The sequence below is a fragment of the Bombina bombina genome, chromosome 3 (genome assembly GCF_027579735.1).
Source record: "Bombina bombina isolate aBomBom1 chromosome 3, aBomBom1.pri, whole genome shotgun sequence".
In the NCBI taxonomy this organism is placed as follows: domain Eukaryota; kingdom Metazoa; phylum Chordata; class Amphibia; order Anura; family Bombinatoridae; genus Bombina; species Bombina bombina.
This window is the reverse complement of record NC_069501.1, coordinates 1,025,463,334-1,025,488,760: the sequence shown is the minus strand read 5'-3', so window position 1 is coordinate 1,025,488,760 and position 25,427 is coordinate 1,025,463,334. Positions and strand designations below refer to the sequence as shown.

The 25,427-nt window shown below is 38.1% G+C and overlaps 1 protein-coding gene across 1 annotated transcript in view; it reads left to right on the top strand.

Annotated features, from left to right (window-relative positions):
- Positions 1-25,427, top strand: part of AVIL (advillin) — a 220,141-nt gene that overhangs the window by 170,517 nt on the left and 24,197 nt on the right. Inside the window, exons 12-15 of the mRNA XM_053708212.1 lie at positions 8,586-8,723; positions 9,624-9,782; positions 13,641-13,820; positions 18,919-19,064. Coding sequence (XP_053564187.1) covers positions 8,586-8,723; positions 9,624-9,782; positions 13,641-13,820; positions 18,919-19,064 — 623 coding nt within the window. The remainder of the gene's footprint in view (positions 1-8,585; positions 8,724-9,623; positions 9,783-13,640; positions 13,821-18,918; positions 19,065-25,427) is intronic.

Genomic DNA, 25,427 nt, shown 5'->3' with positions numbered 1-25,427 from the left:
TGAAAAAACGTAACCTGCCCCCTACCAGCTGAACTGGAATGAGGGCCGTACCTTCATGTGAACTTAGAAGCAGGCTTTGCCTTTCTAGCAGGCTTGGATTTATTCCAGACTGGAGATGGTTTCCAAACTGAAACTGCTCCTGAGGACGAAGGATCAGGCTTTTGTTCTTTGTTGAAACGAAAGGAACGAAAACGATTGTTAGCCCTGTTTTTACCTTTAGACTTTTTATCCTGTGGTAAAAAAACATAATTTATGTAAGAACTTACCTGATAAATTCATTTCTTTCATATTAACAAGAGTCCATGAGCTAGTGACGTATGGGATATACATTCCTACCAGGAGGGGCAAAGTTTCCCAAACCTTAAAATGCCTATAAATACACCCCTCACCACACCCACAAATCAGTTTAACGAATAGCCAAGAAGTGGGGTGATAAGAAAAAAAGTGCGAAGCATATAAAATAAGGAATTGGAATAATTGTGCTTTATACAAAAAAATCATAACCACCACAAAAAAGGGTGGGCCTCATGGACTCTTGTTAATATGAAAGAAATGAATTTATCAGGTAAGTTCTTACATAAATTATGTTTTCTTTCATGTAATTAACAAGAGTCCATGAGCTAGTGACGTATGGGATAATGACTACCCAAGATGTGGATCTTTCCACACAAGAGTCACTAGAGAGGGAGGGATAAAATAAAGACAGCCAATTCCTGCTGAAAATAATCCACACCCAAAATAAAGTTTAACAAAAAACATAAGCAGAAGATTCAAACTGAAACCGCTGCCTGAAGAACTTTTCTACCAAAAACTGCTTCAGAAGAAGAAAATACATCAAAATGGTAGAATTTAGTAAAAGTATGCAAAGAGGACCAAGTTGCTGCTTTGCAGATCTGGTCAACCGAAGCTTCATTCCTAAACGCCCAGGAAGTAGAAACTGACCTAGTAGAATGAGCTGTAATTCTTTGAGGCGGAATTTTACCCGACTCAACATAGGCAAGATGAATTAAAGATTTCAACCAAGATGCCAAAGAAATGGCAGAAGCTTTCTGGCCTTTCCTAGAACCGGAAAAGATAACAAATAGACTAGAAGTCTTACGGAAAGATTTCGTAGCTTCAACATAATATTTCAAAGCTCTAACAACATCCAAAGAATGCAATGATTTCTCCTTAGAATTCTTAGGATTAGGACATAATGAAGGAACCACAATTTCTCTACTAATGTTGTTGGAATTCACAACTTTAGGTAAAAATTCAAAAGAAGTTCGCAACACCGCCTTATCCTGATGAAAAATCAGAAAAGGAGACTCACACGAAAGAGCAGATAATTCAGAAACTCTTCTAGCAGAAGAGATGGCCAAAAGGAACAAAACTTTCCAAGAAAGTAATTTAATGTCCAATGAATGCATAGGTTCAAACGGAGGAGCTTGAAGAGCTCCCAAAACCAAATTCAAACTCCATGGAGGAGAAATTGACTTAATGACAGGTTTTATACGAACCAAAGCTTGTACAAAACAATGAATATCAGGAAGAATAGCAATCTTTCTGTGAAAAAGAACAGAAAGAGCGGAGATTTGTCCTTTCAAAGAACTCGCGGACAAACCCTTATCTAAACCATCCTGAAGAAACTGTAAAATTCTCGGTATTCTAAAAGAATGCCAAGAAAAATGATGAGAAAGACACCAAGAAATATAAGTCTTCCAGACTCTATAATATATCTCTCGAGATACAGATTTACGAGCCTGTAACATAGTATTAATCACGGAGTCAGAGAAACCTCTATGACCAAGAATCAAGCGTTCAATCTCCATACCTTTAAATTTAAGGATTTCAGATCCGGATGGAAAAAAGGACCTTGAGACAGAAGGTCTGGTCTTAACGGAAGAGTCCATGGTTGGCAAGATGCCATCCGGACAAGATCCGCATACCAAAACCTGTGAGGCCATGCCGGAGCTATTAGCAGAACAAACGAGCATTCCCTCAGAATCTTGGAGATTACTCTTGGAAGAAGAACTAGAGGCGGAAAGATATAGGCAGGATGATACTTCCAAGGAAGTGATAATGCATCCACTGCCTCCGCCTGAGGATCCCGGGATCTGGACAGATACCTGGGAAGTTTCTTGTTTAGATGAGAGGCCATCAGATCTATCTCTGGGAGCCCCCACATTTGAACAATCTGAAGAAATACCTCTGGGTGAAGAGACCATTCGCCCGGATGCAACGTTTGGCGACTGAGATAATCCGCTTCCCAATTGTCTACACCTGGGATATGAACCGCAGAGATTAGACAGGAGCTGGATTCCGCCCAAACCAAAATTCGAGATACTTCTTTCATAGCCAGAGGACTGTGAGTCCCTCCTTGATGATTGATGTATGCCACAGTTGTGACATTGTCTGTCTGAAAACAAATGAACGATTCTCTCTTCAGAAGAGGCCAAAACTGAAGAGCTCTGAAAACTGCACGGAGTTCCAAGATATTGATCGGTAATCTCACCTCCTGAGATTCCCAAACTCCTTGTGCCGTCAGAGATCCCCACACAGCTCCCCAACCTGTGAGACTTGCATCTGTTGAAATTACAGTCCAGGTCGGAAGAACAAAAGAAGCCCCCTGAATTAAACGATGGTGATCTGTCCACCACGTTAGAGAGTGCCGAACAATCGGTTTTAAAGATATTAATTGATATATCTTCGTGTAATCCCTGCACCATTGGTTCAGCATACAGAGCTGAAGAGGTCGCATGTGAAAACGAGCAAAGGGGATCGCGTCCGATGCAGCAGTCATAAGACCTAGAATTTCCATGCATAAGGCTACCGAAGGGAATGATTGAGACTGAAGGTTTCGACAGGCTGTAATCAATTTTAGACATCTCTTGTCTGTTAAAGACAAAGTCATGGACACTGAATCTATCTGGAAACCCAGAAAGGTTACCCTTGTTTGAGGAATCAAAGAACTTTTTGGTAAATTGATCCTCCAACCATGATCTTGAAGAAACAACACAAGTCGATTCGTATGAGACTCTGCTAAATGTAAAGACGGAGCAAGTACCAAGATATCGTCCAAATAAGGAAATACCACAATACCCTGTTCTCTGATTACAGACAGAAGGGCACCGAGAATCTTTGTGAAAATTCTTGGAGCTGTAGCAAGGCCAAACGGTAGAGCCACAAATTGGTAATGCTTGTCTAGAAAAGAGAATCTCAGGAACTGATAATGATCTGGATGAATCGGAATATGCAGATATGCATCCTGTAAATCTATTGTGGACATATAATTCCCTTGCTGAACAAAAGGCAATATAGTCCTTACAGTTACCATCTTGAACGTTGGTATCCTTACATAACGATTCAATAATTTTAGATCCAGAACTGGTCTGAAGGAATTCTCCTTCTTTGGTACAATGAAGAGATTTGAATAAAACCCCATCCCCTGTTCCGGAACTGGAACTGGCATAATTACTCCAGCCAACTCTAGATCTGAAACACAATTCAGAAATGCTTGAGCTTTCACTGGATTTACTGGGACATGGGAAAGAAAAAATCTCTTTGCAGGAGGTCTCATCTTGAAACCAATCCTGTACCCTTCTGAAACAATGTTCTGAATCCAAAGATTGTGAACAGAACTGATCCAAATTTCTTTGAAAAAACGTAACCTGCCCCCTACCAGCTGAACTGGAATGAGGGCCGTACCTTCATGTGAACTTAGAAGCAGGCTTTGCCTTTCTAGCAGGCTTGGATTTATTCCAGACTGGAGATGGTTTCCAAACTGAAACTGCTCCTGAGGACGAAGGATCAGGCTTTTGTTCTTTGTTGAAACGAAAGGAACGAAAACGATTGTTAGCCCTGTTTTTACCTTTAGACTTTTATCCTGTGGTAAAAAAGTTCCTTTCCCACCAGTAACAGTTGAAATAATAGAATCCAACTGAGAACCAAATAATTTGTTTCCCTGGAAAGAAATGGAAAGTAGAGTTGATTTAGAAGCCATATCAGCATTCCAAGTCTTAAGCCATAAAGCTCTTCTGGCTAAGATAGCCAGAGACATAAATCTAACATCAACTCTAATAATATCAAAAATGGCATCACAGATGAAATTATTAGCATGCTGGAGAAGAATAATAATATCATGAGAATCACGATTTGTTACTTGTTGCGCTAGAGTTTCCAACCAAAAAGTTGAAGCTGCAGCAACATCAGCCAATGATATAGCAGGTCTAAGAAGATTACCTGAACATAGATAAGCTTTTCTTAGAAAAGATTCAATTTTTCTATCTAAAGGATCCTTAAACGAGGTACCATCTGATGTAGGAATGGTAGTACGTTTAGCAAGGGTAGAAATAGCCCCATCAACTTTAGGGATTTTGTCCCAAAATTCTAATCTGTCAGGCGGAACAGGATATAATTGCTTAAAACGTTTAGAAGGAGTAAATGAATTACCCAATCTATCCCATTCCTTAGCAATTACTGCAGAAATAGCATTAGGAACAGGAAAGACTTCTGGAATAACCGCAGGAGCTTTAAAAACCTTATCCAAACGTATAGAATTAGTATCAAGAGGACTAGAATCCTCTATTTCTAAAGCAATTAGTACTTCTTTAAGTAAAGAGCGAATAAATTCCATCTTAAATAAATATGAAGATTTATCAGCATCAATCTCTGAGACAGAATCCTCTGAACCAGAAGAGTCCAAAGAATCAGAATGATGGTGTTCATTTAAAAATTCATCTGTAGAGAGAGAAGATTTAAAAGACTTTTTACGTTTACTAGAAGGAGAAATAACAGACAAAGCCTTCTTTATGGATTCAGAAACAAAATCTCTTATGTTATCAGGAACATTCTGCACCTTAGATGTTGAGGGAACTGCAACAGGCAATGGTACATCACTAAAGGAAATATTATCTGCATTAACAAGTTTGTCATGACATTTAATACAAACAACAGCTGGAGGAATAGCTACCAAAAGTTTACAGCAGATACACTTAGCTTTGGTAGATCCAGCAGGCAGAGGTTTTCCTGTAGTATCTTCTGGCTCAGATGCAACGTGAGACATCTTGCAATATGTAAGAGAAAAAACAACATATAAAGCAAAATAGATCAAATTCCTTATAAGACAGTTTCAGGAATGGGAAAAAAAAATGCCAAACATCAAGCTTCTAGCAACCAGAAGCAAATGAAAAATGAGACTGAAATAATGTGGAGACAAAAACGACGCCCATATTTTTTGGCGCCAAATAAGACGCCCACATTATTTGGCGCCTAAATGCTTTTGGCGCCAAAAATGACGCCACATCCGGAACGCCGACATTTTTGGCGCAAAATAACGTCAAAAAAATGACGCAACTTCCGGCGACACGTATGACGCCGGAAACGAAATGAATTTTTGCGCCAAAAAAGTCCGCGCCAAGAATGACGCAATAAAATGAAGCATTTTCAGCCCCCGCGAGCCTAACAGCCCACAGGGAAAAAGTCAAATTTTTGAGGTAAGAAAAATATGATAATTAAAGCATAATCCCAAATATGAAACTGACTGTCTGGAAATAAGGAAAGTTGAACATTCTGAGTCAAGGCAAATAAATGTTTGAATACATATATTTAGAACTTTATAAATAAAGTGCCCAACCATAGCTTAGAGTGTCACAGAAAATAAGACTTACTTACCCCAGGACACTCATCTACATGTTTGTAGAAAGCCAAACCAGTACTGAAACGAGAATCAGTAGAGGAAATGGTAAATATAAGAGTATATCGTCGATCTGAAAAGGGAGGTAAGAGATGAATCTCTACGACCGATAACAGAGAACCTTATGAAATAGACCCCGTAGAAGGAGATCACTGCATTCAATAGGCAATACTCTCCTCACATCCCTCTGACATTCACTGCACGCTGAGAGAAAAACCGGGCTCCAACTTGCTGCGGAGCGCATATCAACGTAGAATCTAGCACAAACTTACTTCACCACCTCCCTTGGAGGCAAAGTTTGTAAAACTGATTTGTGGGTGTGGTGAGGGGTGTATTTATAGGCATTTTAAGGTTTGGGAAACTTTGCCCCTCCTGGTAGGAATGTATATCCCATACGTCACTAGCTCATGGACTCTTGTTAATTACATGAAAGAAAGTTCCTTTCCCACCAGTAACAGTTGAAATAATAGAATCCAACTGAGAACCAAATAATTTGTTTCCCTGGAAAGAAATGGAAAGTAGAGTTGATTTAGAAGCCATATCAGCATTCCAGGTCTTAAGCCATAAAGCTCTTCTGGCTAAGATAGCCAGAGACATAAATCTAACATCAACTCTAATAATATCAAAAATGGCATCACAGATGAAATTATTAGCATGCTGGAGAAGAATAATAATATCATGAGAATCACGATTTGTTACTTGTTGCGCTAGAGTTTCCAACCAAAAAGTTGAAGCTGCAGCAACATCAGCCAATGATATAGCAGGTCTAAGAAGATTACCTGAACATAGATAAGCTTTTCTTAGAAAAGATTCAATTTTTCTATCTAAAGGATCCTTAAACGAGGTACCATCTGACGTAGGAATGGTAGTACGTTTAGCAAGGGTAGAAATAGCCCCATCAACTTTAGGGATTTTGTCCCAAAATTCTAACCTGTCAGGCGGAACAGGATATAATTGCTTAAAACGTTTAGAAGGAGTAAATGAATTACCCAATTTATCCCATTCCTTAGCAATTACTGCAGAAATAGCATTAGGAACAGGAAAGACTTCTGGAATAACCGCAGGAGCTTTAAAAACCTTATCCAAACGTATAGAATTAGTATCAAGAGGACTAGAATCCTCTATTTCTAAAGCAATTAGTACTTCTTTAAGTAAAGAGCGAATAAATTCCATCTTAAATAAATATGAAGATTTATCAGCATCAATCTCTGAGATAGAATCCTCTGAACCAGAAGAGTCCAAAGAATCAGAATGATGGTGTTCATTTAAAAATTCATCTGTAGAGAGAGAAGATTTAAAAGACTTTTTACGTTTACTAGAAGGAGAAATAACAGACAAAGCCTTCTTTATGGATTCAGAAACAAAAACTCTTATGTTATCAGGAACATTCTGCACCTTAGATGTTGAGGGAACTGCAACAGGCAATGGTACATCACTAAAGGAAATATTATCTGCTTTAACAAGTTTGTCATGACAATTATTACAAACAACAGCTGGAGGAATAGCTACCAAAAGTTTACAGCAGATACACTTAGCTTTGGTAGATCCAGCAGGCAGTGGTTTTCCTGTAGTATCTTCTGGCTCAGATGCAACGTGAGACATCTTGCAATATGTAAGAGAAAAAACAACATATAAAGCAAAATAGATCAAATTCCTTATAAGACAGTTTCAGGAATGGGAAAAAAATGCCAAACATCAAGCTTCTAGCAACCAGAAGCAAATGAAAAATGAGACTGAAATAATGTGGAGACAAAAGCGACGCCCATATTTTTTGGCGCCAAATAAGACGCCCACATTATTTGGCGCCTAAATGCTTTTGGCGCCAAAAATGACGCCACATCCGGAACGCCGACATTTTTGGCGCAAAATAACGTCAAAAAATGACGCAACTTCCGGCGACACGTATGACGCCGGAAACGGAAAAGAATTTTTGCGCCAAAAAAGTCCGCGCCAAGAATGACGCAATAAAATGAAGCATTTTCAGCCCCCGCGAGCCTAACAGCCCACAGGGAAAAAAAGTCAAATTTTTTGAGGTAAGAAAAAATATGATAATTTAAAGCATAATCCCAAATATGAAACTGACTGTCTGGAAATAAGGAAAGTTGAACATTCTGAGTCAAGGCAAATAAATGTTTGAATACATATATTTAGAACTTTATAAATAAAGTGCCCAACCATAGCTTAGAGTGTCACAGAAAATAAGACTTACTTACCCCAGGACACTCATCTACATGTTTGTAGAAAGCCAAACCAGTACTGAAACGAGAATCAGTAGAGGAAATGGTAAATATAAGAGTATATCGTCGATCTGAAAAGGGAGGTAAGAGATGAATCTCTACGACCGATAACAGAGAACCTTATGAAATAGACCCCGTAGAAGGAGATCACTGCATTCAATAGGCAATACTCTCCTCACATCCCTCTGACATTCACTGCACGCTGAGAGGAAAACCGGGCTCCAACTTGCTGCGGAGCGCATATCAACGTAGAATCTAGCACAAACTTACTTCACCACCTCCCTTGGAGGCAAAGTTTGTAAAACTGATTTGTGGGTGTGGTGAGGGGTGTATTTATAGGCATTTTAAGGTTTGGGAAACTTTGCCCCTCCTGGTAGGAATGTATATCCCATACGTCACTAGCTCATGGACTCTTGTTAATTACATGAAAGAAAGATATATTTTATATGACAGTATATATGCAATAAAGACAATATTTCCAAGCCAAGGAATCTGTCTTTATATTTACTATTGTAAATTGTAGGACCCCTAATTAATATTTAAGTTAATTATTTTCTTTTGTACCACTGAGCAATCTTTTAAGCCTTATGAACTATTTTATTGCAGTTTTGTGACACCAGGGAGCTGTATCTTTTTATTGGAATGTTAACATATTAATTTGTATGATTTTACAGGTTTGGAGGATAGAGAATCTGGAGATGGTTCCTGTGGATTCCCAGTGGTTTGGCTATTTTTACGGCGGTGACTGTTATTTGGTGCTGTACACATACCACGTGAACAAGAAAGCACACTATGTACTCTATATCTGGCAGGTATGTATAGTGCCTGAGGCACCTTCTCGGCAGTCATTTGGTCATTTGTTCCCCTTACCCTTTACATACACGGTCTTTAATATGCTTACCACATTCTGTATCTTATCACCACATGTTCTGGCATGTTGTGCATTGCCCCAGCTGACAGTCTTGGCCCTTAGGGTACGACTGTCTGATTCCCCCTTGTCATAACTTCTTTGGCCTTTCAAAAAAATCAGGCCTTGAGTATCTATCACAGTTGTTTACAGATGCTACCCAATGGGAGTGTCAAACCAATACTCTCAAGCACATGATAAAATCATTTTAATAACTGAACATTATTTATATAGTGTATAAAACAAATCACTTTGCCTTCAGTGCAAAAATATCTTTTGGAAAGGCAAACACAAAGAAGGTCCAACCAACTGTATTCACGTTTTATAAGACTAACATTCAAAAATGAAATATGTAACATGATATGAGAGAGAGATTACAGCAATATAGTTAAAGATGCAAAGGTTTAGAGAGTTCCAAAGGTTTAAGAGAGAGAGAGAGAGAGAGAGAGAGACATGATTTAAACATATTACAAATACCAAAATAATGTTTTGCTTTGGCCTTGTGTATTTTGCTTCCATGAAAATCTGTGAAAATGTTCGTACCAACCCGCTTGGAAATCCTGGAAGGTCCCTGATTCTTATAGTTAGTTTTTTTTATGTGTTTTTGCTGTTTTATCATTTTCTAAAACACCTTTTTTTTCAAACAGCAGTTCTTATGGAGTTTCTATAAAAATAATAAAACATTGTGCAATGTTTCAGTGTATGAATTCAAACGGATTGGAATCCAGGCTTATGTTAGAAAACTGCATCACTCACCTTATGAACTACTCACATACAGTCATATTATTTATGTTATACACCACAGGGACGCCGCGCCTCTCAAGATGAGCTAGCGGCCTCTGCATTCTTGGCAGTGCAGCTTGATCAGGATTTTAATGGGGAGCCGGTGCAAGTGAGAGTTTGCATGGGCAAAGAACCTCGTCACTTCATGGCAATATTCAAAGGAAAGCTGGTTATATTTGAGGTGAGTTATTTCAAACAAGTCATTGGGGGAGAGACTGACCAATTGTAAAGTAAAATAGGTAGATCAGAAACATTTTAAACAACTTTCCAGTTTACTTCTATTATCAAATTTCCCGAATTCTTTTGGTATCATTTGTTGAATAAGCAGCAATGCACTAATGGTTTCTAACTGAACACATGGGTGAGCCAATGACAATCGGTATATAAATGCAGCCACCAATCAGTATCTAGCACCCAGGTGCTTTACTGCTACTGAGCTTACCTAGACAAACCTTTCATCAAAGGATAACAACAGAAGAAAGCTAATTAAATAGAAGTACATTTGAAAGCTATTTAAAATGTATTTACTTGTCTAATCAAAATAATTTACCACCATTACACTGCTATTACTGTATAAATGACAAACCGCAAACTAAAAGTAATATTTTATATAGTGCTTTAAGTATTTACTACTACACTTAAGTACAAAATTTGTTTGAATACTGGATATTTCTTTCATTCAGTTATTCAAAATGCAAAAAGAGAGATCATGTTCACTTTCAGCATGAATTTAAAGTAAGGAAATTTAGCACACTTCAGTAAATACAAAAATGTAGTTATTTATTTTAAAAAGTAATGCAAGGTGAATGTTACACACATACACACCACATTATAGACACTGCATAGAATAGTAAAACTATACACTGTCCTATACGCTTTGTCAAGGCCAATAGGCGAAACGTACGTTGAACGTCACACTCCATTACATCACGAGGAGGGAGGAATCTTTTTTTTTTTAAACAGAAACTTCTGAAAACCAAGCTGCTACATTGTTTCGCTATAAGGACAATTTGTATGCTTAAAGCTAAAATGCACCCCTCTCATATTACATTTACACCAGCAATCTGAAGAACTATGTTATATTGATTTAAACAATCTTTAAAATGTATTATTACTTTAAGGAAGGAAGGATCATTTGGAAGATCTCCAAATTTCAGTTTTAACCTTTAGGATTAGCGACAAATTATGGGATATTTTTTTTTACTTGTGAATAAAATAACCAAACAAAAACACTTTATTCTGTAAAATGTGAAATGACTCCCTGAAAAAGGAGAGGTGCCTCCCGCTTGTCTGCTGAATATAGCAGCTAAACAAATCTTTCTAAAAAGGAGATAATTTATAATTATAATTTTCTTGAGGTTTAAATTAATTTGACCTTAAAGGGGCAAAGGGAAATTTTAAATTTAAATAAACTGTGTAGTATACAATTATGGGCCACATTACAGGTGGAGTAAACTTTTTGCTCTCGTCAGGTTGTGCTGGAATTAGGAGTTGAAAGTAGAAAGTTATATATAGGAATATCTATTTACAAATACATAGAACATATTCTGCTATGTGCAGAACATTGTAATGTGAAATATTTACAGTAAATACATAGTTTATTAAAAATGAATATTGCATAAATATGCTTTTACATGTTTTATCTACTTAACTCCAAAGGGCTTCAATGCAATTATATATATATGTATACATATGTATGTATGTGTATATATGTCTGTAAATACATAAATTCACATGTACACATATAAATACATACATAGCCATCTTTAGACATGTGTATGTATGTATGTGTATATATGTCTGTAAATACATAAATTCACATGTACACATATAAATACATACATAGCCATCTTTAGACATGTGTGTGTATGTATCTCTATGTTTAAGTCCTTTGTCTGCCTTATTTTTTTCTTCTAACACCTGAGATCTCTTATCTTTGAGCATTAATAACTTTTGTGTGCACATTTTTTATTAGACAGTGTTATTATGAGTGTAAGTGTATTTTTCTAATGTATTTTTGATGTGTTTTGTGACACTTTTATGTTTCACGAAACAGTTAACCACAGCTTTGAAGTCATGGTAATCATACTAGCATAAATTGCGATTGCGCTCATGCGATCCTGTTTATGCTCTACTCGTAACACAAGCATAATTCAACCTGCGCGCAACCGGTTGCAAAAACCTGAGTGCAAATGTTTGTGCTCCACTTGTAATCTGTGTATTTTAGTAATGACAGCAATGCTCTGGAATAATACTATGATTTCATGTACTTCATATCTGTAGAAATAAGATAATTATCTAGCAATATCTGCTTTTGTCACTTTCGTTTAGCAACAAATGACGAATATGGCCACTGTGGCATTCGGTTCTTTTTAGAGAAAAAAAAAATTCTTGTCAAAGTGCAACACACAAAGATCTGGGCAAAACCAGATCTTTGTTGCACTTTTACAAGAAGAAACCCAGCTCCAGAAACAACTGAATGCTGCTGGAGTCGGCCATATTCAAAAGAATTTGCTAAACAAAAGTGACAAATGCACGTCTAATATATTATATATACTAAAACATAATTGTTCTCATCTTTCTAACAGTATATATAAGGGCGTTTTTGGGATACCTACAATGTTTGTACCAAAAGAAAAGAGAATATCCTCCTCTCAGAAATTGTACAAAAAATCATTGTTAAATTAGTTTGATTTTACTTTAAATATTTGTTGTAGCCCTTGCAGATCACCATGTTTAATTTTTTTAAAGGAATGATTCAGAGATTCTTCATATCTTCTTAAAGCTGTGACACACTGAGAGCGACGCGCAGCATGATGATGCAGCTGCGCACGCTCAGTGTGTCCTGCCTTTTCATCTTTGCGTGCTCAGCCGCGTCAGGTCGTGTAGCTGAGCGCTCTGAGTTGAATTATTTGAACTTCAGAAGCAATGCGTCACAACGCGAAGCAGTGTGTCACAGCCTTAAGCAAAACGCATCATTTTGAGAGGATTTTTACTGCTAAGATAAACAAATCGTATTAATATGAAATAACAGAGGTGCACGCAATATAATGTATAAATATCTAACAGATATGTGTGAAAAATCATTTTAAAAAAGTCCCGATGGTCCACAATCCAGCACACTATTGAGACAGCACTCCGATTACAACTGGTCGGAATATCAAAGTCTTAGACGACAAAAGGAGAGGCGCCACATGGTGCAGAACTCCCATCCACAATAAGAATAAGTATAAACAAATTAGGTCAACTCACATCATAAGCACATATAGTGCTTAGCCAGCAGATCATCACCAGGTCAAAGGCGGAGCCTCCACGTATGTACTTATCGTAAATGAGTTGACCTTATTGGTTTATCCTGATTCTTATTGTGGATGCGAGTTCTGCACCGTGTGGCACCTCTGCTTTGTTCTTTTATATTACTGCTATGATGCCTTCTTGAAAATTTGAGTGACTCGTTCAACAATGATCTCACTTTTTTTTTTCTCTGAAGAAACAAATTGTGGTTGTGAGCTTTGAAAGACACTCATGGTAATGCACATTAATTGTGCAAAATGTGATGTCTCCTCAGTGAATGTGTTGCTTAATTGGTGCAGATTAAATATAATAACTTGTTGGTCAAGTAACCCTGGTTCTCCGATTATCCCTTACTGCAGCTCGTTTTACCAACCTCCCAACTGTCTGTATTTGAGGGGACAGTCCCTAATTCTGAGCTATGTCACTCTGAGACAGCAATATGTCCTATTTGCAGAATTCCCCTTAGCCCCAATCATAGACCACCCAGGCACTACCTTGACACAACCACAAATTACATCCACTAATCAACAGGGCCCCACCCACAAAATGATGAAGGGCCCAGCTTAATCTCTTGAGTCTCTAATACTCAGCCACAAAAATGTCTGGTATTGGCCCACTAATTATTGTACGTTCTAACTGTTTCTTGAACAGAACCAGCACATTTGATATCCTGCATAATTGAATAATACTACAAGTAAAGAAAATGGGCATATTCAGTTAAATGTTTCTTTCCCTGTCTGTGTAGGGAGGCACTTCACGGAAAGGGAACCAAGAGCCAGAGCCCCCAGTCCGACTCTTTCAGATTCATGGTACTGACCCTTCAAACACCAAAGCTGTCGAAGTCCCTGCATTCTCCTCTTCACTAAACTCAAATGATGTGTTTCTGCTAAAGACGCAGTCAGAGCATTACTTATGGTATGGAAAGGTGAGTGGTGTAAAAATGAATCATTCTTACAAACTATTATAGTGATGAATTTCCTGGGTTCCAGCCCCTATTCACTACGGAAACTTAGGCAGCGTTCAAATATTGTACTGTGCTGTATGGGATATACTGAAGTAGACTCTTTGATAAGAATTGCTTGCTTGTATGACAAAGTCACATGACAACAACTAAAAAAAACCCTCAAATGACATGGAATGCAAGGTCTTGTCTGAAAGTTCATGGGGAGAGAGATGTATGTGGCTTCTACATGCTAATGAAAAAGCAAGTAAAACACTTCATTAGTTCTTTAGATGGCTTTATTCAGACAACCTATTTTAAGGGAAATTCTAATGGAAATCTAAAAAGCTCTAATTTGTTAGATTGCACTATTGTCCCATGATGACAATCTGCTAGATTACGAGTTTTGACGTACAGCTATACCGCTGAAAAATTAGCCATTACGCAAGGAATGGCCGGAACGCATATTACGAGTCGCGGCAGTATAGCTATACGGCAAGCATTTAAGCCGGTAACGCAACGTCCATTCCGCACTCAAAAAAATGACGTTTGAGTGTGGGATTTTCATAGCGCCTGTATTAAAGGTTGTGCGGTCTGGCTAAAATGCTTGTGTTACAGCCTATACCGACACGATCCATACCGCCATCTGAGAGCAGTAGTTATGGATTTTGTGTAACAAAGATATTTCACAAAACTCATAAATAAAATGTTACAAAGTACACTAACACCCATAAACTACCTATTAACCCCTAAACCGCTGTCCTCCCGCATTGCAAATATTATTATATATAATATAATATTAAACCTATTAACCCCTAATCTGCCGCCCACCCACATAGCGACTATTGAGTAAACCTGTTAAGCCCCTAATCCACCGCTCGCCGACACCTAAATAAACCTATTAAGCCCTAAGCCACTCGCCCCCCACAATTCCAACACTATAATAAAGTATTAACCACTAAACCTCCAGCCCCCCACATTGTAACTACTAAACTAAGCCTATTAACCCCTAAACCACCGGCACCCCACATCTCAAAACACTTAAACTATTAACCCCTAAACTTAACACCCCCCCCAACTTTAAATTAAAATTATAATATAACTATCTTTAAAAAAATAAAAACTTACCTGTTAAATAAGAAAAACCTAAGTTTAAACTATAAATTATAAAAACACAGATATAATGTGTAATAGACACACCAATCCTCCAGGGGGCACTCTTAACAGATGAATAATTTTAAATAAAACAACAACAAATCAAAAATAATAATACTTAAAATCATGCAAATAATAGTCCATAAACACAAAGTCCAAATAGAGTATAATGCTCCAAAGAATGAAAAGGTCAGCTCTCTGTCAGAGGAGGGTCAGGATACTGGTAATTTGAGTGGTCTAGGAGAAAAGAACACAGAGGCGCCCAATGGCCTAATACCATATACACAGAGTGGATACAAGTAAGCAAAAATGGATACTTACAAACGGACCACCCCCGAAGGTGCAAACAAACAGACTGGAACCTCACAGTTGCCCAGCTAACTGGTATAAACAGCCAGAAGACCAGAGGGGAGTCCCCACTTATAGATTCCAAGATGTTCCTATATAGAGGGAGACAGAGCCAACATAGCCCAGCACAGTTTGATACAGTTTGATACAAGGGTGTGTGTATTAAGGGAATAAACACACTTACATGTTCCAAAGCATCTCCAGGTGCAATCAAAGCATGCTGGAGCTTCTCAGCCGCCCAGCTGACTGATTCCAAGGGTTCAGCAGGTCACAAAAAACTTCCAAAATATTCAGGGATAATAGATATCACCAGATAAAACAGCAGCAAGTGTATAGATAAAAAAATATACTTTATTAAAAGCGACGCGTTTCTCAGTCACTGCAGGGCTGTTTCCTCAGGCTATTGCACAGAAATTTAAAACATACACCTGCTATATAAAGAACATAATACAATCTGATTGGAGGGATACTAATTGAGATCATGTGTGTTCAATGCTAATTAGCTTGGTTACTATGGATACTGTGATAAACAAACAGGATATTCATACTAGTAATAGCATGTAGTTTCAAATTAAATACATCCACATTTGCCATATATTTGATACAAAGTCTCACAAGTTAATAGAACCCATATGTTCATTGAGACCCTCGGTACCCCCCCCCCCCCAAACATACATTCATAGATCCCAAAGTGATAAAAAAATTAGAATAAGTGAACATTGCACGAACAAGTCTGCTACAGACATACCTAACACTTCCCTTTATTCCCCCATCTGATGCCAGGTTCATGATCTAATTGGAATAGTGTTATGCGGCCCAAATACCTCTTACACACATCTTAATTAGGTATATTATAATGACCTTTTAGCCAATGTATATGCGTCCCTTCTGTTGTGGATGTGTGAACAATGACAATATAAATCCACCTTAGTACGTGTATCCGTGTGTATTCATAACAAATATTGCTCTTCATGTTCCGATTTACACGACCGCTGTTGTCAAACATACATGAGCGCTATGGGATCACCCTCCGGGTGTGTCAGAACTCGGCTGACCAATCACAGACTGCCAGGCGCTCGTGTCAGATGACAAACACACTCTCGTGTAAAGCAGTGTCCACACCCCTAATGGGTGTTACACTTGTTCCAAAAAAAACAGAGGGTATTTGATTCTCCCAGAGGATCATTATATACGATGTATAAATGGACATAGTAATTAGATCCGGATAATGTGATATACTCAAGTGGTGTACCTAAAAACCCTGATCTAATGTGCACTCACCCGTAACCCATAGTAATATAATAAACGTGATACACCCATCGGAAAAAAAAAATTATATATAAATGCTACGGCTATCACCCCAAACTGTATCTTATACAGTGGGAAGAACACTATACTATAGTGATAACATAAATTATATAACAAAATATAACCAAATATATAATTATGGATACTAGAACTATTCAGGGAAAATAAATATATATTAATATAAGCGTGTGAGTGCATATGTATGGCCATTTTGAGTAATTGACTCTAATGCATATGCACATTTCCATACTAGCACGCATATACAGGATTTTGGTGTCCCTTATCTCTGTGCATATATGCCCATAAATACAAGGCCGTCTGGGCCAGGGCTTTAACCTTTTTTTAAGGAGTGGATTTACCTTTCTACAAGGGTGGACAACATATTGGACCTCAGATTGGCAGTGCAGTAGGTATATGACAAAGGTGGATTCACATGTCATATGGCTCTTAATTGGGAATTGCTCATCTGTTGTATAGGATTTAAATGATGATGCCCCATGTTCTATGTGTTTACACATCCCACATCATTTTCTGAAACATTTGGACACTCTATTCTTGTTTTGATTTTTAGTCAAATCCTTAAAATAGGATGTCATAGTGTTTGTTTTTTTATCCCTTACTACCTTACTAGGAGCCAGGGTGGTCTTTAATGTTGGAGCCCTTCAGTATACCATTTTGGGCTTGGGACCAACTATATCTCGAATTATGGGATCACTTGTTAAAACTGACCAATGTTTACACAAGATCTTATGTATTTCTCGATGATTCAAGTTAAATTTTGTAATAAACAGTGGGGGATTGGAATCTTTAAATGTATTTTGTTTGGCTTTTTCTGTATCTTTAATGAAATATCTGTCTATCTTCTTCTCTAACCTGGTGTTCTATGGCCGTTACATTGACAATCTTTTTTTTATTTTTAGGGGCTCTCACGAACAGGTAGTGGGGTTTATTGAGCATTTGAACCATAACAATTTTGGTATCTCTTTCTCCCACAACATCCAGGTCCATCTATTGAATTATTGGACCTCTTGTTGGGGCGGTTTTTATTTTTATAGGGCTATTAGATTAGGTGTAATTGTTTTTATTTTTGATAATTTTGTTTTTTTATTTTTGAGTTTTTTATTTTTCGTAATTTAGTGTTTATTATTTTTTGTAATCTTAGATTTTTTTTATTTTTTTTCGTAGTGTTAGTTTTTAAAAAAAAAAAATATTTAGGTTTTTAATTGGTAGTTGTTTTTTATTTTATTAGAATAGTTAGGTTAATTTATAGTTTAAACTTAGGTTTTTATTTTACAGTTTTTATTTTTTTAAAGATAGTTATATTGTAATTTTAATTTAAAGTTAGGGGTGTTAGGTTTAGGGGTTAATAGTTTCATTTAGTGTTTTGCAACGTGGGGGGCAGCAGTTTAGGGGTTCATAGGTTTAGTAGTTACGATGTGGGGGGCTGGAGGTTTAGGGGTTAATACCTTATTATAGTGTTGGCGATGTGGGGGCTGTTGGTTTAGCAGTTAATAAGTTTATTTAGGTGTCGGCGATGCTAGGGGTGGCGGATTAGGGGTTAATAACTTGTATTAGTGTCAGGGAGTGGCAGATTGGGGGTTAATAACTTGTATTAGTGTCATGATGTCAGGGGCAGCGGATTAGGGGTGTTTAGACTAGGGATTTGTGTTAGGATGTTTGGTTTAATCCTAATTTTCTTTTCCCCATAGACATCAATGGGGCTGCGTTACGGCGATCTCCATTCCGCTATCGTAGGTGTTAGGTTTTTTTTCTCCCCATTGATGTCTATGGGGGAAAGCGGGCACGAGCACGTAAACTCAGCCCTTGGTTTTTGTGCGGTATGGAGCTAAATGCACCATAACGCACAGCACAAGGAGGTTTTTCAGTAACTCGTAATGGCAGCGCTATGGAGTGCAATAATGCAAATTTTTTGCCGTTATTTTCGCACCCTGTTAAGCGCAAAACTCGTAATCTAGGTGATAGTGTTCAATGAACTAGAGAATTTTATTTACACATTATGCTGTTTAAATGAAGTACAAGCTTTTAAAACTGGTAAGTCTCTTTATCACGCATCATGTAGATATCCCATGCTTTCTGGTACAAATGGTTTACTTTAATATCTATAAAGCTGTGCCCTGCACTACTGCCAGTTTCTGTTTCGTATTGGTTTATTGTATAGCTTTGGAAATTATATATCACAGTTGTTCATTGGTTTGACCAGTGTCCCTTATATTAATACTAATGTAACAACACGTTTTGTTCTTTTCCGCAGGGCTCCAGTGGTGATGAACGGGAAATGGCCAAGCAGTTGGCAGCAGTCATATCTGATGGCAGCGAGGAGACACTGGCAGAAGGACAGGAGACTATAAAGTTTTGGGAGTTACTGGGTGGGAAGGCCCCATATGCTAATGACAAAAGGTAAGGGCTAGAAAGTACATTGTAGAAACTGTGTTGTATTCCCTGTGCCATCATCCAATGTTTAATATTGTCTAAACGTAAACATTAAGTTATCACAACAAACAGCTGCTAGAAAATCATATATCTATTTGGTACTTATATATCTTGCATACCTTTTTGCTTCCTTTAGTTTGTGTGTGTGTGTGGGGGGGTTCTGCTGGTACTCATAGACCAAGAGTAGCAATAGCATTATAATAAATGCTAACTTGCTCACACATTAACATAATACTAAAGAGAATAAAAGACTCTGTCCCTAATAAGTCGTGCAACCAGACCTTTCTCAGAGAGCACTGCTCCTTCTGTGTCATAGCCTTCTTATCATAATCAAGACTTCTTCCCTAACATACCTGCAGGTTTAACAGGAGTGGTGCATTGAGACAGAACCAAAAATATGGTCTCCATCAGTAAACCTGAGATAGATCTCTAAGTAATGCTTCTTTCTTACACTCTATATAAAGACGCTGTCACAGCTTTTATGGAGTATGTTAATATATTGACCATTTAGTCATGTTCTTAAAATGTGCAATTGGGGGGGCGGAGCCTACAGCTGTTGCGGAAGGTCATGTTTTAGAGAAGCTCCTGATCCTCACTAGGTTTTAGAGAATTATTTCCCACATAAGCTGATTTCCACAGCAAAAATTTTAGCTACATTCTATTGGGAACTCCTGGGAAAGTTTGTGAACCTATCTCGCAAAGATGATCCTTCCTATGCTCTTCAGCTAAGCGACGAGGAGACAGACCGCATGGCAGTGAGACCTGTGTTGTGCTTCTGTTCACCTATGCTGCTGGGGCTGCTGCATATTTCCCCCCCAGGATTTCATTGATCCTGGGTTATAAGCAGTGAAAAGGGCTGCTCTACATTTTCTCTACTTTTCCTATACAGTAATCAAAGATATCTACAACAAAGATCTACAACACATATGTCTAAAATGGAGTTCAGTGGCAAAAACCTCTTGGGAATACTCAATAACCTTTTTGATGAACATTTTTCCTGCCTTGAGAGGGACTTGGCTGCAGCATGGGGAATTGATGTTGTCCAACAGTTAGATCTGGATACAGCTAAGTATCTAACAGAGTCCCCGCAACTGACATGGGGGAGAGACATGGAAACTGTGAATCCGGAAGTTATATGTTTCACTTAGGAGGACAAGCTGCCCATGCGGGGACATATAAGTTCTATCAAACCGGCAATGTGGAGAACCTCACAAAAAATAGAGCACCCAGAGGCACCATTATTGGTGATTAAGAAGAGCACAAGAGTGCAGGTTACCGGTGTCAGCTGTGCTGAGATTGTGAGCAGAGTCGCTGCGGAGTGGAAAGTGGCAGAGGCGGGCTTCCTGGATCCCACTACTAACATGCTGCTCATTTCTAACCTAAGTAAAGAAAACCTACACTGGAATAGTGTACACCGTAGACCAGCACATATAATATGCACCTCCGGTTGGAAGCACTCATCGTTCATTCAGTCTCTGGAGCCTGTGATGGGAAGATGGGTAGGCAGTTTATATCGATCTCTTTGTGAGCTGATACTAGAGCATCATTTGTCTGAATGGAGGACACTTAGGGAGGAGGCACTTTTGCAGGGCTCTAAACCAGAGATTTATGCCAACGCTATCTCACTACTGAAGGCCCGTTGCCAGGAGGCGGAGGAGACGGAGGACAAGCCTATAGTTTCTACTATCTGTGGCCTCTGGATAAGAGTGGGTTGCCGAATTGTAAAGGCTGGAATCGGATGATCCGCATGTTCTCCCTACTACTTCCCCCCAAGAGGTTTGATACCAGTTCTACCATTGGGACTGACTTGAGATTTACCCCCAAAATGTTATGCTCCGAAGCGTGGTTTCCCCCCTCTGTTTTAATGCTGCGCACTTATTGGAATATTTTATTGAGCAATGTGTTAAGGTTTATAAAGATAGGAGCAAAGAGTCATAATGTGCCTAAAATGTTGGTCATAAGCTTTTAGAGTCAGACTAAGTGATATACATCATATCCTACTAACAGCTACATGAAACATGTAGACTCTGGTTATTATGTACAAGGAGCAAACCTGAAATTATATTTATAGACTAAACCTTTTTATTCCCCCCCTTTTTTCAGGCCCTCTGAATCACCATAACAAAGTAAATGACAAATAAATAGTTGTAGGCTTGCACAAAGTTTTTATTAATGAAAGTATTTTATTTTAGCCCCTCTATAGTAAGGGAAATATCACAGTATATGGCTTGCTATCTCCATAGGATTTTGTGTTAATGTTTATATGTAGTAATCTTGCTGCCACTCTGTTAGAACCCCTTTACTTTTTATCTATTCTCAATATACCATATTATAGTGTTAAGGTGTACCAATTTTCTGTTAAAGCAGCGTTACTAACATATGGTATATCTTCATATTGAGATGCATAAAGACCGTAAAGTGATCTCCCATCCCCTAACTACTAATGACAATTCATAAGGGTGGTCAGGGGCTGAAGAGAAGCCCTATATGCGTATTTAGATGGTATCTATAAATAAAAATGGGAATGTGGTAATTGAGAACATACTGGATAATGCATTTGCTGTATTATATTGAGTTATAATTTAAAATGAGGTAAATACTGGTGGTTCATGTTGTCACCTATTTGGTCTTAAACACTTTGAGATGGTAATATAAAATGATTTATTTATAAAAAAAAAAAACTCTGCAATATACTTTCATTATTTATTTTGTCCCCTTTTCCTGTAATTCCGTTCAGTTGCTGTTAGAAATGGAAGTGCAGAACACTGTTGTATTCCACACAGTCATCGGCTGCAAACTCTAGCAACCTATTTATAACTGTCCCTAATTGGACACAGCAGGGAAGGTAACCTAAGTTACAACATGGCAGCTCCCATTGTTTTATAGACACTAAAACTTTATATTTGTTTTGACAATATTTAAACAGCTAATGAACTAGAAAAAAGCAGGATGGGGTCTCGTGGACTCTCACAACCATGAAATAAATTAATGTATTAGGTAAACATAAGTTATGTTTTCTTTCATACAGGTGGTGAGAGTCCATAATCCATTACTCCTGGGAACTTAAACCCAAGCTGTGGAGTCCACGAGTAATAACAGAAAAGGGAGGGATCTAAAAACCGCTCTTTTTTTTTACTGAGAAACTAAATCCACAACCCTAATAGAGCCTAAAAAAGGCAATAAAAAATAACCAACAGGCAAAAATAAATCAACCTGAGACAACTGTTTGTCTGAAGGACACCCTAACAAACTGGTAAAGTATGCAAAGAAGACCAAGTAGATTCCTCACGAAATCTGATAAACTGAAGCCTCATTCTAGAAAGCCCAAGAAGTGATAACTGACCTAATAGATTGAGCAGTCATCCATTGTGGTGGAGGCTGACCTGCCTCCAAATAAGCCTTGTAAATCAAAATTTTAACCAAAATGCCAAAGAAACAGCAGAAGCTTTCTGTCCCTTCCTAGGACCAGTAAATGAATGAATGAACAAACTAGAAGTTTAACTGAAGTCCTTATTAGCATCAATGTAATATTTTAATGCCCTAACAATGTCCAAAGAATGCAACAATCTTTCTGAATCATTCTTAAGATTGGGACACAAAGAAGGAACAACAATCTCTCTGCTAAAGTTGTCTGAAGAAACAACCTTAGGCAAAATGAAGTCCGTAAAACTGCCTTATACTTATGAAAAATCAGATGAGGATCACAAGAAAGAACAGATAACAGAAACTCTTCTAGCAGAAGAAATAACAAAAAGTTGTTTAATATCCACCTTATGCATAGGCTCAAAAGGCGGAGCCTGCTAAACCCTTAACACTAAGTTAAGATTCCATGGAGAATAAATTGGCTTAATTACAGGTTTAAAATGGACCGGAGCTTGAACAAAACTATGAATATAAGGAAGATTAGCAAGCTTAAGCTGAAATTGCAGAAATCTGCCCCTTCAGAGAACTGGCCCTTATCCAGACCATCCTGCAAGAACTAAAAAATTCTGGGAATTCTGAAAGAATGCCAGGAAAAACCATGATCTAAACACCAAGAAATAAAGGTCTTCCAGACCTTGTGATAGATTCTTCTAGTTACAGGCTTACAAGCCTGAATCAAGGCTTCATTCACAGAATCAGAGAAACTCCTATATCTAAGGACTAAACATTCATTTTCAAAGCCATCAAGACAGAGAGAGAGAGATCCAGATGGTAAAACGGACCATGAGAGGAGGTCTGACCGCAGAGGCCAAGGAGGACAGCTGGTCATTGAACCAGATCTGCATATCAAATCATGCGAAGGCCATTATGGGGCATTTGGGATTACTGATGACTTCTCTAGGATTATCTTGGAAATCACTCTGGGAAGAAGAACCAGAGGATGAAACAGATAAGCAATCTAAAAAGACCAAGGAACTACTATAGCATCCACTAACTCTGCCTGAGAATCCCTGGACCTTGTAAAGTACCTGGAAAGTATGTTGTTCAAATGAGACACCATCATATCTATCTCTGGGAGACCCCAAAGATCCACAATTTGATTCAATATATCCTGGTGAAGAGACCACTCCCCTGGATGTAGAGATTGATGACTGAGAAAGTCTGCCTCCCAGTCGTTCACCCCTGGAATATGAATCGCAGAAACAGGAATTGGTTTCACACTCCATGAGAGAATTTGAGACATCTCCATTATTGCTAGGGAATTGAGTTCCCCCTTGATGGTTGACATAAACTACTGCTGTGACATTGTCTGTCTGGAAACGGAGATGAAACTCTCTTTTCAACAGAGGCCAAGCTTGAAGAGCCCTGAAATTTGAACATTGATTGGTAACCTCGCCTCCCGAGGATCCCAAACTGCCTGTGCTCTCATAGACCCCCAAACAGCTGCCCAACCTGAGAGACTTGCATCTGTAGTGATCACAGTCCAGGTAGGACACGTAGAAAAAGCCCCCTGAATAACAAACTGATGATCTAGCCATCAAGTTAAGGACTGACTTGTACTGGGATTCAAAAATATCCTTTGAGACAGCTGAGTATAATCTCTGCACCATTGAAGCAGCATACAAAGCTGAAGAGGCCCCATGTGAAAACGAGCAAATGGAATTGATCTGAAACTACAATCATGAGACCTAGGCCTTTGATACAAAGAGCAACCGAGGTAAACAAGAGAGAATGAAGGTTCAGATAAGCTGACACTAATTAACGTTTTCAGCTCTGTTAGGGAAAGACTCATGGAGACGAAATCTATTTGAAAATCCAAAAAGTTACCTTTATCTGAGGAACCAAATAACTTTTTGGAAAATTGATTTTCCAACCATGCTTTTGGAGAGACAACAAGTTGGTTGGTGTAAAATTCTTCTAAAGGAAAATACTGAGCTTAAACCAAGATGTCATGCAGGTATGGAAACACTGTAATACCCTGAGACCTGATCACAGACAAAAGGGGCACCCAGGACCTTTGTGAATATTATTGGAGAGCCAAGACCAAATGTTAGAGAAACAAAAATAATGCCTCTCTAGAAAGGTAAACCTCAGAAAACAGAAATGTTCTTTGTAAACTGGAACATGAATATAAGCATCCTTTAAATCTATTGTGGACATAAACTGACCTTCCTGAACAAAAGGCAGAATATTTCTTATAGTCTCCATTTTGCAAGATGGAATCCTTACAAACTTGTTCAGGGCTTTCAGATCCAGAACTGGTTTGAAAGTACCTTCCTTCTTTGGAACAATGAAGAGATTTAAATAAAATCCCATCCCCTGTTCCTGCAAATAAACTGGAACAATAAATTCCATAGCTTCCAGATCTGAGACAGACTTAAAAAAATCTTGAGCTTTTACAGGATTCCTTGGAACATTGGACAGTAAAAATAAAACTTCCTCTGGGAGGCTTTGTTCTGAATCCTATTTGATATCCCTGAGAAACTATATTCAGAATCCAGGGGTCTGGAACAGACTGAAATCAAGCCTCCTGAAAGAGACTTAATTTGCTTTCTAAAAAATCATCTGGATAGGGGGCTACACTTTCATGCAGTTTTGGTAGTAGGTATAGATTTCTTATCCTGCTTTGACTTGTGCCAGTTAGCACTAGGTCTCCAGACTGAATCAGAGGTGCCTTACTTTTGAGTCAATCTTTTGTTCCATATTCTGACGAAAGGAACAAAAATGATTAGAAGCTTTAGATTTCCCTCTAGACTTTCTGTCTTGAGGAAGAACAGCTCCTTTACCTTCAGTAACAGTAGATATTATTGCAATTTGCTCATATATTAGACCAGCACTATTAACAGTAGATATAGAATTTAAATCCAGAACCAAAATATGTCTCTCCCTGAAAGGAAAGAGATAATA